The sequence below is a fragment of the Ixodes scapularis genome, unplaced genomic scaffold (assembly GCF_016920785.2).
Source record: "Ixodes scapularis isolate PalLabHiFi unplaced genomic scaffold, ASM1692078v2 PGA_scaffold0__279_contigs__length_252992795, whole genome shotgun sequence".
Lineage (NCBI taxonomy): Eukaryota > Metazoa > Arthropoda > Arachnida > Ixodida > Ixodidae > Ixodes > Ixodes scapularis.
In genome coordinates this window covers 179,906,193-179,921,504 of record NW_024609835.1, presented here as the reverse complement: position 1 = coordinate 179,921,504, position 15,312 = coordinate 179,906,193, and the positions used below count along the sequence as shown (strand labels likewise).

The 15,312-nt window shown below is 43.9% G+C and overlaps 1 protein-coding gene across 1 annotated transcript in view; it reads left to right on the top strand.

Annotated features, from left to right (window-relative positions):
• LOC8034224 (unconventional myosin-Ia) overlaps window positions 1-15,312 on the top strand; it is a 121,354-nt gene that overhangs the window by 42,899 nt on the left and 63,143 nt on the right. Inside the window, exons 5-11 of the mRNA XM_040502041.2 lie at window positions 723-827; window positions 1,681-1,727; window positions 2,565-2,628; window positions 3,000-3,013; window positions 4,072-4,156; window positions 5,806-5,912; window positions 10,556-10,703. Of these exons, the coding sequence (XP_040357975.1) occupies window positions 723-827; window positions 1,681-1,727; window positions 2,565-2,628; window positions 3,000-3,013; window positions 4,072-4,156; window positions 5,806-5,912; window positions 10,556-10,703 (570 nt within the window). The remainder of the gene's footprint in view (window positions 1-722; window positions 828-1,680; window positions 1,728-2,564; window positions 2,629-2,999; window positions 3,014-4,071; window positions 4,157-5,805; window positions 5,913-10,555; window positions 10,704-15,312) is intronic.

The following is a 15,312-nucleotide window of genomic DNA, read 5'->3' as shown; positions in this document are numbered from 1 at the left end:
GGCTACTTTCATTTTTTTTTTTAAATGCCAAGATAGGACACGCACTCAGCAAAATAAACGGTCCCGGAAAAATACATAAAAAACTTTGTCTCGCAATGTAATATGGATGTCGCGATACCATATTTGAGCTAGGAGCAATTAGAATATTTCGGCATGTAGACCCGAAACAGATATATGTTTCGGAATCGCTAAAATATTACAGTTCTAAATCACGCGTTTTTTTAATAAGTGCCTGAATCAGATACGTAAGACTCAAAATAAACTTTCGTACCGCGTTACAAAGTTGTACCGTAATATTCTCATCGCTGTACGGTTTGCACCGCAATGATCTGCATTGGTACAAATTGTACCGAAATACAATGTATTGCGCTACAATTTGAACTGCAATATTTACGTCGTTTTTCAAGTTGTAGACCAATGAAAAGAAGGGAAGTCGGTGAGAGGTATTTTGAGTAAAAGCGATTTTGAAACGTGCATCGATTTTAGCACGTCGCTTCGAAATAGAAGCACCGCACGTCGCAATACTTAAAAATTTGTCTAGCGACCGAAATGTATTACAAAAAGTTTTTTTGGGGAAAGATGTTTTTTACATACCTTTTCTTTCCCGGCACTTAAAAAAATATTTTTTGGGGGTATTGACTATTTTTTTAAGCTTCCAATCACTTGTGTTTTTTTTTTCTAAAAATTGACATCTTTACTATTTGACTTGATCGCATGTGCAGAGGCTAGCAAGCTGGTGATGCAGTACATAACCGCCGTGTCTGGCATGGAGGCGGAAGTGGATACCATCAAGGAACACTTGCTGCAAAGCGCGCCCGTGCTTGAAGGTATGTCATTCGACTGCGGCACTCACTTTTAGAGTAAGTATTACGAAAATCGTATTCTTTAGTGCATTTGCGCTTTGTTTCCAGTGCTGCCACTTCGGTGGCTTTTAGTGACATTTCACCGAAAAGCCTCGTACAAAAGCTGCAAATACAATAAAAACAACCCTGAGTATATTATATTGAGGGTTGTTTTGGATTTCATTCGCAGCGTTTTTATGTTATCGACCAGACTGTAGCTGGTTACTTTACAAATTTGTAAACTTGGTACCTGTCAATGTAACTTTACATTTAAAAAATCCGCGTGGAATGAAAAATACAAAAGGTGCATGCATTAGGACACTGAGAAATTAAGTTCTATGGAATGATAAATTTTTTCTGCTCAATCACGTTTCTTGGTTTATTTCGTAGTACTATAGTCAAATGAGCAGAGTACAAATCATGTTTGATCTTTTCTTTCTCTACGGCTGGGTAATATGTTGCACTCGAATTCCGTTTTATGCATTGCGTAAATAGAGAGTTTTAGTAGAACGTTCCAATACATCCGATAACGATACCTGATAGCGTTACAATGCATGTGTAAAGACGTCGACGGAGTATCGGGTGTCGTTATCGGAGTCATCGGAGCGATCTACTAAATCTACCCAATGTAAACAATGTACATCTGAAGGTCTTTTTACGCCAGCGCAAAAGTTTTAAAATTTAAAGTATTTTATTAAGTTAGGTTTCGAACTACTGTTCCTAATCGGAAAGCGCGGAAGGAAAGGCAGGGTGGAGGGACGGAGGGGCACTTCGGGTTTTGTGCATTATGTTGCTGGTAACATGATGGTCTAAATAGTTCTGTTTTGTCTTATTACAGCTTTTGGGAACGCAAAGACACATAGGAATGACAATTCTTCCAGATTTGTGAGTATTAATCAGACAATCTGTAGTGTGAAATCATCAACTTTTGCAAAGACATTGCGTCTTGATTCAGGTGAAAGAGTACCTAGCGAAAGTATGAGAAAGTGTCAAATATGAAACCATATTTTAGGCCGAAATTTTCACTCTCCCGAAGTTTCTATGTTGTCACTTTGTTACTAGACGTTCAGCAACCACATCATGAACTTTATTCGAATTTACTAGCATAACATAAACATTAGATAATGATTTACAAACTTTAGATGCCAAATTCTGTACAACGAGCACCGTTTTGCGTGGCCTTAGAAAGAGAAACAATTTTCAGCGGATCCAGTTGTACCAAATACTGTAAACGCTACCCATAACCTATACTAGTATTCTGACATTTCACATATATGAACTCATGTTTGGACTGTTTCGGAAGGCGGTCTGTACATTTGTGTAACAAATGTGATTGGTATGTGTCGGGCTAATACTTGACAACTAACGCTGTTTTTTGTGCAAAATATTTTAGACTAAGTTTATTTCAACGTAAATCTTCGCTCCAACTCAACCAATACAATCAGCAACCCACATGGGCTCGAAATCATAGTGCTCACAAACGGAAACATTACCGTTCCAAATGGTTCCAATAGGTCTCTGTTTGGAGACACTGAAATGTAGAAACAGTTGGCCATAATCCTAGAGTATCGTGTACACTTCGTGAGCACTCACAGAGACGGCGATTGCCATGCCAAGTGTGGTTGGCCCCTTAGCTCGTACCGTTTACACTATATTTGTCGTGTCTCATCTGTCATTTGTGCCTAACTGCGAAGCCATATAATACTGAACTTTTGTTTGCAGGGCAAATACATAGACATTGAGTTCGACTTCAAAGGGGATCCAATTGGCGGCATCATTACAAACTGTGAGTACCTGCTTTGGTGGAGGCGGGAAGCTTTTCTTGCTGCGCCTTGCAGTGCCGCCATGGGGTGTACACATTGATCTGTAATTGATAGATCGTTCCAAGTTACTCTGAAAGGGCATATCGGTTTTCCGTCTATTGTTCGGGACGGGAATAATATCACGCGTTTGCTGATCTTAAGTTCGGATACCCGCTGGCAGTGTAAGCAGAAGAGGGCGTCACGCCTCGCGGACGTTCGCAATATCGGCGGTGATCAATTGCGCCGTGGCACACAACTTGAGAAAGGATTTTTTTTTTCATAATGGCACGGAGTATGATACTTTGCTCCTTTTACTATCTTACGATGCATTCTTTTTTCTCTGTTTGTTTTTCAGATCTTCTCGAAAAGGTAAGCTTTCAACTTTCAATTATTATTTACGATGACAATTTTCAAGGTCTGTCCAACTCATTGGACAGACCTTGAATGTTTCAGATAGCTTGTAATTTGTGTTAAGCGATTAGGTTAGTATAACAACTAGCGCGTGCCGTAAACAAATAAAAAGTTTTTTTTACACAGGCAGTAAAACCTTTATTTAAAGGTAAAAATAACGACTTCCAATGCTTTCTATGTTGTGAAATAATAAAGATGAATACATGCAGCAGTACCTTCCCTTAGCTCGATCGTATTCACAAAAAAGTACTATACGATAGCCAACGAAAAAAATTCGTAAATACGACACACCTGAATCTTATTAGATACAGAATTAACACCGTAGCCCTTTAAAAAATTAGATGCCTGAAAACACGGGTTTTAAGTTAGTAGCTCCCCCTCGCGGAAGTCGGGCGCTCGCGAAACAGCGCTAAGGTTGTGGAGCACTCTACATTTCTCTTCGCTGGTGGAGTCCAACAAGTGGAACATGTTTTAAAAGTGTCTTTACATCTAATCAAGCTTACGGTGAGAAACTGAGGCAGAGCAGGAGATGGCAGTGTGCGGGGATGTCTCAGCGCCGAGCCCTGTTTGGAATGATCAGTAAATGAACGCAAAGGCTCGCTGCCTTTTCCTGTACTCACTGCTCGAACGCGTTCGAATGCCGGCATTCGAACATGAGACTTCGCGCGAGAAACAGAGGACGCTCTTGTTCGCACGATTGGAGGAAGACGATGAGCAGAGACTCAGCGTCTACCCCCTTTGCGTTTACCCCCTAATCTGTCCAATCAGAGCTCGGCGCTCTGATGTTCCCGCGCGCTGTTGTCTCCTCCTCTCCCTCTGTTTTTCACGGTATGAAATTTGTGCACTGCTCTGCGCACGTGGCGCTTTGCGTTCATTACATCTTTTTGCAAATCGGCCATTCATGTAACCCGATACTGTGACAATAGATTAGCCTTGTTCGAACTATTTTTACTGACACTAGTTTTGTTAAGCTCTTGTTCCTTACCTTTTTTTTTTCTCTCTCTTTCTTCGCACAGTCAAGAGTCATTTCTCAGACGCAGGGAGAGCGCAACTTCCACTTTTTTTATCAGCTACTCAGCGGCGCCGACATCCACCTATTAAGTGAGTTTGTTGTTTGAACATCACATGGAACGGTTTACATTATGCGAACTAACCGACGACGATATTTATCAGCTTGAAAGCATGAATTTCTTACCGCAACCTGAACAGGTCAAGCGGCGTGAGACAACACCCCCTAGAATGATCAAAGTTCGTGCACTACAAGTTTGATGATATCACAGTGATATCGATACAGTATGGTCACGAGTGCTTGACCTCGGGTACAATTAGTGCATTGAAGGACGAACATCGTCGTACTCGGGACCATTTGCTGAGTTGGCGTCATTCTATTGTGACGGCGTTTCGCGGAGGTATGGGAACCTCTTCACAAACAGGAGGTGGTGTATGAGCGGGCAATTCTTTTCCGATTACAGCCTTTGGTTAAATTTTTCGCCTGATTCTTCTCCCGACGACCGAAGACGACTTTGGTCGTCCAGTTAACTGCCTCCGGTCCTCAATAACTTTAATAACTTTAAGCGTGCCCATTCCGTATTATATTTAAAGGCTGTCGTCCCGTGGACGCTACGCCTATCAATCGTGAATTCACATTCGGCCTCAAAACGTCATATATGAGTACTCGCCGGTCTAATATTTTCTCCGTAATACAACTCATTCAGGATTAGTTTTGTGGCATTATACGACATCATTAAATGAGAAAACTTTAATCTAATAAACTATAGCATGCCGATGTAATTTATATTCTACCAATGCCCAACTATTTTTATTCGAGAGTTACTAAACGGAGAATACGCATTATTGCATAAAGACGCTCTGGTCAAACTTTAGATTTGCACGCCGAAAACTCTTCTGATTTTTCAAATATCTAAAACACGAAGGCCGACTTCATAAAGTATATTGCTACCCGGTATTGATTTTTGACTATCACAGTGGGAAGGAGCGCTTTGTTAATAAAATACGAGACCTGCGAAGCGAATTTTAGCGGCAACTTTGATGATAATTATGATACTGGTAAAATACGAGGATCTCAATCATATTTATATATATTACAATCTTAAAAAAACTACTCTATAGAAAAACAGAAAAACTAGACAGTAAAGTTAAAAGCGTTACCAAACGATGCAGCATCTTCACGCTATACTACGTGCAGCGTGCCTCTGCTGACGAAGTCGCGGTTTTATTAAATTGTAAAGTTACACCATGTCCACGTAGGCTCCTCCATAGAAGCGCAGCTCTACAAAATATCGCCAATCAAATGAATTTCTCACGCGCTCTAGCTGATATGTGCTCCACGAATAGCGGCTTTGATTGTTCTTCCTTCGAATAGCAATTTTTTCAGCATGCCAACCCTACACTCCGTTTCAAATTATACACGATAAACCGCGGAGGATTCTACAATCCATCAAAGTGTCACGTGATCCCTGAAAGAGGAGCAGCGACGCGCGAGGCGCGTCAGTCACGTGGCACGCTCACAACGCTAAATTGGTTGAGATGTCTCTAGCGCCGCTGCTGTATATTGTTAAGTTGCATCGGAGTATATAAAAAAGTTCTGCTAATTTCGTAGATTATTGCAAGCTAATAATTCGCGTGGCGTTGATGCTGCTTGCACGTTTTTTGTACTAACGTGCATACTTATTTATGGATAATTAAGTGACCCGCTTTCATCCCCGTCGTTTCTTTTTTTTTTCTTTCAGAAAGCTTAAAATTGCAGCGGAACATCGACAATTACTCAATACTCAAGCACAGCAAGGGCTCTCAGGCGGAAAATATCGACGACAAAAGTTACTTTGGATTAACGAAGGTAATGGAAGCTTCGTGTTTTCTTTGGCGTGGATTGTTTTTGTTGAAAATAACAAAGAACATGCAGGCGAGCTGGTGAACTTGCAAGATCTGAAACACTCGATACTTAAATGATAATAATAATAATAATAATTATCAAAGAAAACTTCAGACACAAACAGGTCTGAACAAAAATTGAGACCTGAGTGTTGGCCACTTTTTTGTACCGAGTCTCGGGTGTTCCAGATGTTGTATCTCTACTCTATGTATGAACAAACTTAGGACATAGGTCTGTTATACGGATGCCGCAGTTCACAAACAGCTAACTCATAACCTGCTGAAAGAGTGCGTCAAAACAGTGGCGCCATGGTGCGGCTCCTAGCTGAAGCATTTCGCATAGACATCGTACGTACACAGTCGACCGTATACCTTCTAATCGTCGTCAACATACCTGAACACTGCGCTACACAAAACGTTCGGGGACACAGTCGGTGCTAACTTTTTGCTAGAGACAGAAACTGAAAACGCAGATTTCCTCGGTGCGCTGGCAAAAACAGCCGCCATCATCTAATTTCCAGACTGGCCCTTGTGAATGTCGTGCCAATAGTATAGTTACCGGAATGCCGAACCCACAACCACTGCGTTGAAGAGTATTCTAGCGCGGACAAGCAAAAGTACACGGCGGAGTGTTACGGCTGTTTACTCTTTCCCTGCGTGGGCAGAATGGAATCCGAACTTCCAGCCAGTCCTGCGGGTCAAATCGAGTGAAAAGGCACACAGAGAAACGCTGGATCTGGATAGCTTTTTGAATGTCCAAAGAGGAGGCCGTTACTCCGGGGCGAGATCGAGAAACATGGCCGCACGAAGATGCGGGCACAGCGAATGCATTAAGGCCCATACACACATTTCCGATTGAACGCGTTTGAGTGCGGAACGGCGTCCTTGCGGCACGAAGCACGCGGTCGGGCAGCAACCCCTAGCGTGACGAAAGAGAGTATACCTGGCCCAACCTTTCAAAGCGTCGAGTTGCGGTACACCAATAAGATGCCGAGAAGAAAAAAAAAAGGGGGGGGGGGGGGAGGGGGTTACCTGCTCGCCCGGGCCCGTCAAGGACCTACATCTTGTTCCGCGTTCGGGCACCGAAAGACCGGCTGAGACGCCGCCATGTTGCCGCGAATTTCGCTTAATATTGGTGAGCCGCAATGTGACGATAGCGCGTTCTTTTCGGCTCTTGACTGTGGTCGACTGCGTTTCAACGCAACTGTGTGTACAAGCTTTGCGCAATGCTCTTCACAACACCGTGTCCGCCGCAACTGAACGCATCGCGCGCAAACAAAAATGCGTGCACGGGCTGAGGGCGATGCGGTCGACGCGTCTCTACACGGCGTCATGCCGACGCCGCCGTTGGTGGCGCTGCACAGCAGCTGCAAGTAAAACACATACTTTTCGTACTGGCACTATACTTCGTTTCAGCTTCGGTCCAGACGCAGCCAAAGCTACAAGCGCGAGCTCCGGGCTTTCAGCATCCCTGCCAAGCACGCGCGCTCGTGCAGTGCAAGCACTGTTCTGGGCCACATGCTCGCGCTTGTAGCATCGGCTGCGTCTGGACCGAAGCTGAAACGAAGTATAGAGTCACTAAATAGGCCATGCTTAGAGTATCGTCATACCGTTCCCCGTTTGTCTTGCGAGAGCCGCGGGTTTGGCGGTCTGTGCAGACCGGGAACAACTGGCGATCGTCAAGATTTGAAAATCTGATTTCCTTAGCTTCAGATACAGTGCCAGGAAGCACAAGCGATATTGCTCTGCTTTGTCGTGAACTTTTATAACATTTCTGGGGACACAAAACAAACAAAAAGACAACGTTCGCCCCCCCCCCCCCCCCCCCCTTTTTAATTTTTGGTTTATTCACGAGATCAATTTTTAGCGTTACAGATATTGCTGAATTGTTGCTCCTGCGAAACGTAACTGTTTTAGTTGTTATAATAGACTTCTTCAAAAAGCGCGACCACTAATAGCTACTACGTCAACCATCCCAGACCACCATGTAGTATAATGAATCACCATGAGCCTGTAATGAACACGAAGGCTGCGTTAGAATTCGGCGATGACTCGGCACAGTAGGTATCGAAAACGACTACTCCGTTAGCATTTGCCGAGGACTCGGATCAGGTCACACGCTTCGTGCTGGAGGGATGCACGCCGCCATTGTTGCTTAAAAAAGCAGTGCAAGAAAAAAAAAGTTTTAAAGGCCATAAATGGGACGGGTGTTTTAAAATAATATTTTCACGGCATCTTTTCAGTATTGACGGGTATCTTCGCGGTTTTGAAAGGTATATTGTCAGTACTGAAAGGTATGTCCTCGGTATCTCCTCGAAGGTATCTTCTCGGTATTGAAACCATGGTCGCAATGCCGACGGTTGAATAATTTACAGGGCAAAGGGGGAGGGGGGGGGGGGGCGCTTTTACAAGAACCAGCATCTCTATTCAGCATCAACACGTGCAAAAAAATAAATCAAGCCAGATCAAGCACAGCAGTTGATGTGGGACGCTAGGCTTCGGCCAGTTCCTCTACGAGAACAAGCATCCGCACAGCGCTTTCGAAGGCGCGTACTTGCGGCAATTGTTTGTCGCGAACTACGTTGGTTGAGATCTTTCTCTAAACACCTCTGTGAACTCAAACTCACTCGCTCTCATAAACATCGACGAGCTCAACGTGCTTCGCTCGTTCAGTACTTCGCAAGCGCCGGCAGACATGTTTATTAACGTTTCATACCAAAGCGGGAAAAGCAATCTCAGAATACATTTAAAAAAACAATAATGGTTCTATCTTCATTATTAGCTTTTCAAACAAAAACACAAAATAGCCTCACTTTAATAGCATTACGGCACGGACATACAAATTAACAGCCAACCTTTCACATGTCAATCATCTCTCCAGTCAATGAGAGATGCAAGCACCTTGTAAACACGGGGCGGGGCTTAGCGGGCTCCGACCTCCCACTTCTGCACCTATACTTCGTTTTACCCTACGATGGACTAAAGGCAAAAGCTATGGACCTCCAGATCCAATCACGAGCCACATAGATATGGCGTGCATTGCGCTTTGATGCAGGTATCAGTGCCCGCGTCTCAGATAACTCATGGGGATGGGCGGACAGTGGTTAGAATTGAATAGCACTGAATGACTCAACAATGTTACATTGCAAAAAAAGCCACGACGTACAGGCTGTTTGCGGTAGTTTCCAGTGTCGAAGCTGTAGGAATGACGCAGTGTTTTTGGATTCGGAGCATTATTCGTCCACCCCTTTATCAATGTTAAGCGTGTCATAGTTTAGCGTGGAACGTGATTGGACCTGGCGGCACACGGCTTTGGTATTTAGTCCATCGTAGGGTGAGACGAAGATAAAGGCCCGTTCACACTCTTGCGACCGAGTACGACTGAGAGAGACGAGATCTCTTAAAACTTCTAAAATGTTTTTAGCATGAGGGAACACACTGACATTGTGGCGCCATCTATGCGGTGACCCTGGAACTGCATTTCCCAAGAGCGAAGGTTTTTCGGGATTTCCGAGGTCAAATGTGCGTAATACCCATAGAAAGGCTCGTTTATAATATTGACAAAAGTTTTTCGAGCCAAGAAAAAAAGGATAATGCGCGAGAAATAAAAAAAAAAAATATGCCGGACCGCCGAGTTTACACTGCTTCCCAATAGATGGCGCCAGTGTGTTCTCTGGTTTAAGAAGTTTTAAGGAACCCAGGTTTAAGAGGTCGCAAGAGTGTGAACGGGCCTTAAGTTGCGTCAAACGGCGTAAATATTTCGCGGAAAAAATATTTTTGAGGAATTTTTTTTAAAGATACGTGTTCCTTTTCCGGCCTTTAAACAATATTTTTTTCCCTTTGAAGTATTTCTTTAAAGGGGTTTCAAAATCGGTCCATTCCACTAAGCGACTTCTGTGCGCCACCAGGTTTATTTTAGCCAGCTCAGTAGTTCTCTGCTATGGGACATCACACGCTGCGCATATGTCCCACAGTACAGTGACCCGCAAGTTTTCGGCTAGTTGACGAGTGCTGGAAAGGTGTCCTCAGGAGACACCCTGCCCAAAAACAGTGTCCATCGATGTAAAGGTGTACATCGATGGACACTGTTTTTGGGCAGGGTGTCTCCTGAGGGAATCGGTAGCCGGGTGTGTTAGCGCCCCATAGCTCGACGCAGCACGTGGAGCCAAAGCTTAAGCTGCGGCCTCTCGGGATCCATGGTACACTTTCCACCCCTCCCTGCTTCGATCTGCGTTAGAATGGCATCGGCGTACGGTTGCGTATCACTACTGCACGATGCACGCTGAAGACTCACAAGCTAGTGCTCATACTGCTCTCCAGAAAAAACCTGGAGCGTCCGGTTTTCCCCAGAGCACTCGGGGTAGCCACACGCGGCAATCTAAGGAGACTCGGCAAGCTACAACAATAAAAATAGTTTTTGTAAAAAAAAAAAAAAAAGGAGTCCGCCTTATGACGCTGAGCATGGGTGTCAGGTATTACTTTACTGCTATTACTTTATCTCTCGGTTATTACTTTATTAATTGTGAGATACGAGTAAAGGCTCGGAAAAACACGAACGTCTATTTGGCATTGTCATTTTGCTACAACTCGACGCTTTCCCCGTCGCAGCGGTCCATGGAGGCCCTGGGCATGGGCCCGGACGAGATCCACGCTGCCTTCCAGGTGGTGGCCTCGGTGCTCAAGATGGGCAACCTGCAGTTCCAGCCGCGGGCGAACATCGACGATACCGAGGGCTGCTCCCTACTCAATGAATACGGTACGCCGCTGCTCCTGGTGGGGGAGAGCCTGTCTTTTGGCCGGCTATCGGTTGAGAGTTGCTCAACTCTCCGAATGCTTTAATGCTGTCACGGAAGAGTCTACTAGTAGGCTGGTCGCGTATTCGGAAAGGCTTGATGAGTAAGACAACAAGCCAATTTCGGAGCTTTGATTGGCGTGTTTTCATGGACATCACATCAACTACTTTACGGACGGGAAAGGGGGGGGGGGGGGTAGAAGGTTGGTGCTGAGGCCTTGGTAAACATGCCTCCGTTATTCACACACTGGCCCTTAGCCGCCTCCCTGATTTGCTCATGCTTATGAGGTAAGCACATCTGGGAACTGGCTAGGTTCTCAATCACTGAGCCGTGTTTACATAGACTCGGCCCCCATTTCCTTTCTTCCCTGATAAATCAGACGATGTGACGTCCATGAAACCCGCCAAAATGTTAGCTAACATATTCGACAACGATATTGAAGATAAGTTACTAAATACCAGCTTCCAGAAAGCATTTACAGTACTACTCAAATTACTTAATCTGTAATATGTCTTGAGTTGAGTACAAATACTTTGAAATGTAATTCGATTACGTTCGAAGATACGTCCACATTTTGTAAGCGGAGCCGAAGTAAGAAAACTAAAGCTTGTGTCTTTCTTTCTTTTTGTGTTGCTTTCTTATTTTATTCTATTTGTTCTTTTTGTTTTGCCACTTTGGGTCTGCATTTTGGGTCCTGGAGGTTAGCTTGTTTCCCGCTTAGTTTCCGACCGTTTCCGCTACAAGTTTGCAATCGGTTCAGCTTTGTACCAGGGTGTGTCGATCCTTATTCTCGCAAAGTATTCAAACGTTCAAAAATGTATTTAAACAATTTGTACAAGGAGTGAGAAATGTAACTAAGATGAAGTAGCAAATACTCTCGATCAAATCTCTCTTGCGAGATATCAAATTTCTACCAAAAGTATTCCAAACAGAGTATTTTGTGTAGCGTATTTGATATGGACACAACTCTGGTTGATAGTCGTAGTACCTGTTGGCGAACTATTCATGGTTCATACCTGTTGAAAGCCTTATGCTTTAGCTGCGATCGGGAATCGGTCGACGTCCGATATGGGAGCTTTTCTAGGGGATTGATATCGCTTTAGTGTAGCAGATGCCCCTAGTCACTGGCAATTCAGAATAAAAGGCGCAGTTTACTGAATTTATATATTTCTGGTTACATGATTTTCCCTTTTTATTGGTGGATCGAGATGAGATTGATGTCATGTGGGTTCCCTTTTTGGTGAAAACAAACGTTTTTGATAATTGCATTCAGGTATCTTGTTTTGTTTTACAATATTTCTTAGAATACGTGTGCGTATGTGGTTCATATATTAACAATTACCTCGAGCCCCCCCCCCCCCCCCCCCCCCCACACACACACACACACTTTCCCCGTTTTGGGTAACAAAACGGGTAAGAATATAATCGTACCAAGTTTTCAGATAAACAAAAATGCAGTTAATGGTTTTATTCTATTGTAGCGCGAGGCGCCTGAGCTAATGACACTTGGCCCCTGTACAAGTCAGCTTGTTCCGGTATTTTTTAACTATCTCGGTATAAGAGAAACGGAAGCTTCTTTTGACGGGAAGAGGTCAGCTGTACTTATTATACTTGCTTCGCATTCTGAACCGAGAACATGGATAGTTACGCGCGACATATGAAGTAAAGAAACGTGCAACCATCCAAAAATAAATGCGAGAAATAAATAACTCTCTAAAGAATGAGTAAAAATGTACGGCCATAAAATGTCCCAAGGAATTTGTGTCATTAGTAATTTTATGCGAAAATGAGATCCATTAACGTAGAAAGGTTTTATGGGTTTTGTCCAGCTAACAAATATTTCACTGCATATTGTGTTTTTAACAAGTTTTTGTCGGACGTCCAAATCTATTTTGAATAATGTAGAACACAAGCTAAAAGCGCAATTGTGCAGAGCTCGAGGGAAATAAAGACAATTCAAGTAAACTGTGAGCGTGTTGAGGTTTAGTAAAACACTTATTTCAATGAAAAATGTGTTTAATAAAAAGATATATTCTTTCAGGACCTTATAGATTTTGTAAATATAATTATTTTCATATGATCGCGGTTTTTAATAAGAGCGTATTCCGCCTTGTTCCTAAAATAAAATTTATTTTTGGGAAAAGGAAGGCGAAAATTCAAACCTTAAAAAGTTTAAATTGTGTTTTTCTTTTCAATAAATATAGAGCACTTACCTGACGCTAAAGAAACTTATTTGCAAAGAAACCATTTCAGTTTATTGAATATTAGCAACGTATAAAATCTTTATCTAAAAAAATGAAGTGTCAAGTTAATTATATTGTCACTTTGAGCCACAGCCTGACTCATTTTACTATTATAATTTATTGAAACTACCAAAATAATTTTCTGAAAGAACCAACAAAGCATCTAATCTTTGGCAGTAAAATCGATAGAGCGAGAGGAATGCTATATCACCAACATTTAACCCGCGTAAAATGCTCACTGTTTTGTCCAAGAAGCGAAACTTGGAAGCACATCGCGCAGCTCCGCCACGCGGTACGAAGTAGTCTTCTAGAACAACTGGTCCAGGCGAACCCCTGCATCTTTTAAGCATCTCTATCACTCCTCCTCTGCCTTATGGTATGCAATCTATGAACCTAAAATAGCAGAGACGTTCGCGAATGTTTTAGCTATATACCATCAAGAGTTGTATCTTTTGAAAGCCGTAAACCTGATATAGAAGTTAGTGATACCGGTTGTAGAGAAAATAACATCAGTGTTTTCCATGCGCGTGCCGGGAGCTCGTATATTTTACCGCCAATCTTGCTTTGGGAGCCCGGTGATGCTTAGCCTCCGGTTCGCAGTAGAGAAATATATGCCGTCTCAAATCGAGTTTGTCAGCAGCCGACGCCGCTTCGATCTTCGGGAGCCAAATCAAGGACCGCGAAAAGTGTATCATCACGGCGCTCGTCGTTTCAACTGCCCCATGGAGCGAGCCGACGTCATCAGCCGCGCTAACGGCAGATAAATTCGTGAAGCCGCGATTTGAGGCATCCCAGCTTTGAAGCCGCGCAAAAAGCCGCTCAAAACGGCAAGTAAATGAAGCCCAACCAGGCCGCCGTGCGTCAGTTTTAATCAGCGCCACCCCATGGCGCTGCGTGCCCGCGCCGGCAGCGCGCTGGCAGAAGGAATCGGCTGGCGCGCTCGGGCGGCGGCACGGCTGCCCGAGCGCGCCAGCTGATTCCTGTAACCGATTTCATGACAGAGCGGCGGCACGGCCGCTGTCAGCGAAGCACGGTAACTTAACGAGAACCCGCGAAAAAACGACATTCATGCTTTTGCATTCACAACTCATAAGAACTTCTTAAGTGTACCTCAAGCCTTTTTGTGCGTTCGCTATCACCAGCCTAACCAATCACGCACAATGTTTCTTGAGGAAAACTGGTTCAGACGATTGTAGAACATGTTCAAAATGAAGAGCGCAGCGACGATGAACTTTTGGCGGTTCTTGATAGATACGGTCCAATCGCAGGGTTGGCATCGCTGTCGGACTCGACGGGAAACGGAATACAATAGCATCATTCCTGATCGATTTCTTACATTTAGCTGGATCGCCGCCCTAAGCATGCCCGTAAAAACCCGAGAGATATCCCGCCCCCGATAGATAACCCACCCTTAGCTTTGGCACGACTTGGAATTCATTCAAAAACACCGAAAGATAGCCCACCTTTACTAATTGCGGTGCTGTAACCCATGGTGACCTCCGCAGAATCGGTGTTACCCTGCCACACACTCCGAAAAATCCTATGCGTCTACTTTCCCACGCAACACTGGGTGAGCCAATTACCGCAACTTACGGAGACAGCTCAGCAAATGACGATGCCGTAGCATATGTTTAGACCAAAAAAGCACAGTTTAAGTTGTGACATTAAACAATGCAAGTGTGACGTTTTTTATTGCTTGAAGTCACAACTCAGATTGCGTTTTTTGGTCTAAACATTTGTTTCGGTATTGTCATTCGCTGAGCGGCCTCTATAAGTAAGGGTGATTGGAGCTCCGAGTGTTCTGTGGAAAAATAGACGCACGGGAATTTTGTACAGCGCAGCGGGAGATGAGTGAACGTTGCAAACTGGGAAGGACAGTTTTCTCTGTTCCATTGCCCTCCAATGTGATAACAAGGTTGGCAGGTCACATAATATAAAAGTAGCATCCTTAAAATGTTTCTTGATTGCACACCGAAAATTAGCCCACTCCCCATTTTCACACAATTTGCTCTCGCTTTTAGGTGGGTTATCTCTCGGGATATTACGATAATCTCGATATCTGATAACAGAATTTGATACTCGTCTTTTCATTTGAGGTGCCATCCACGTTTGGAGGGTTTATTGCCGGTGGGAAAAAAATGCAGTCACTGGGTTATGCACGCATTCGCGCCGTCTTATATATCATATAACTGCCGAAGAAAAAAGCTTTCGCGCATGCTGAGCGCGCGTTGCACAGCCGAGCTGACAAGGAGGGCAGCTAGCGCCCAGAAGTCGATTTTTGAAGGTTCTATATAGACCTTTCTAGCTGAAGTCTCGTACGAGCCGATTT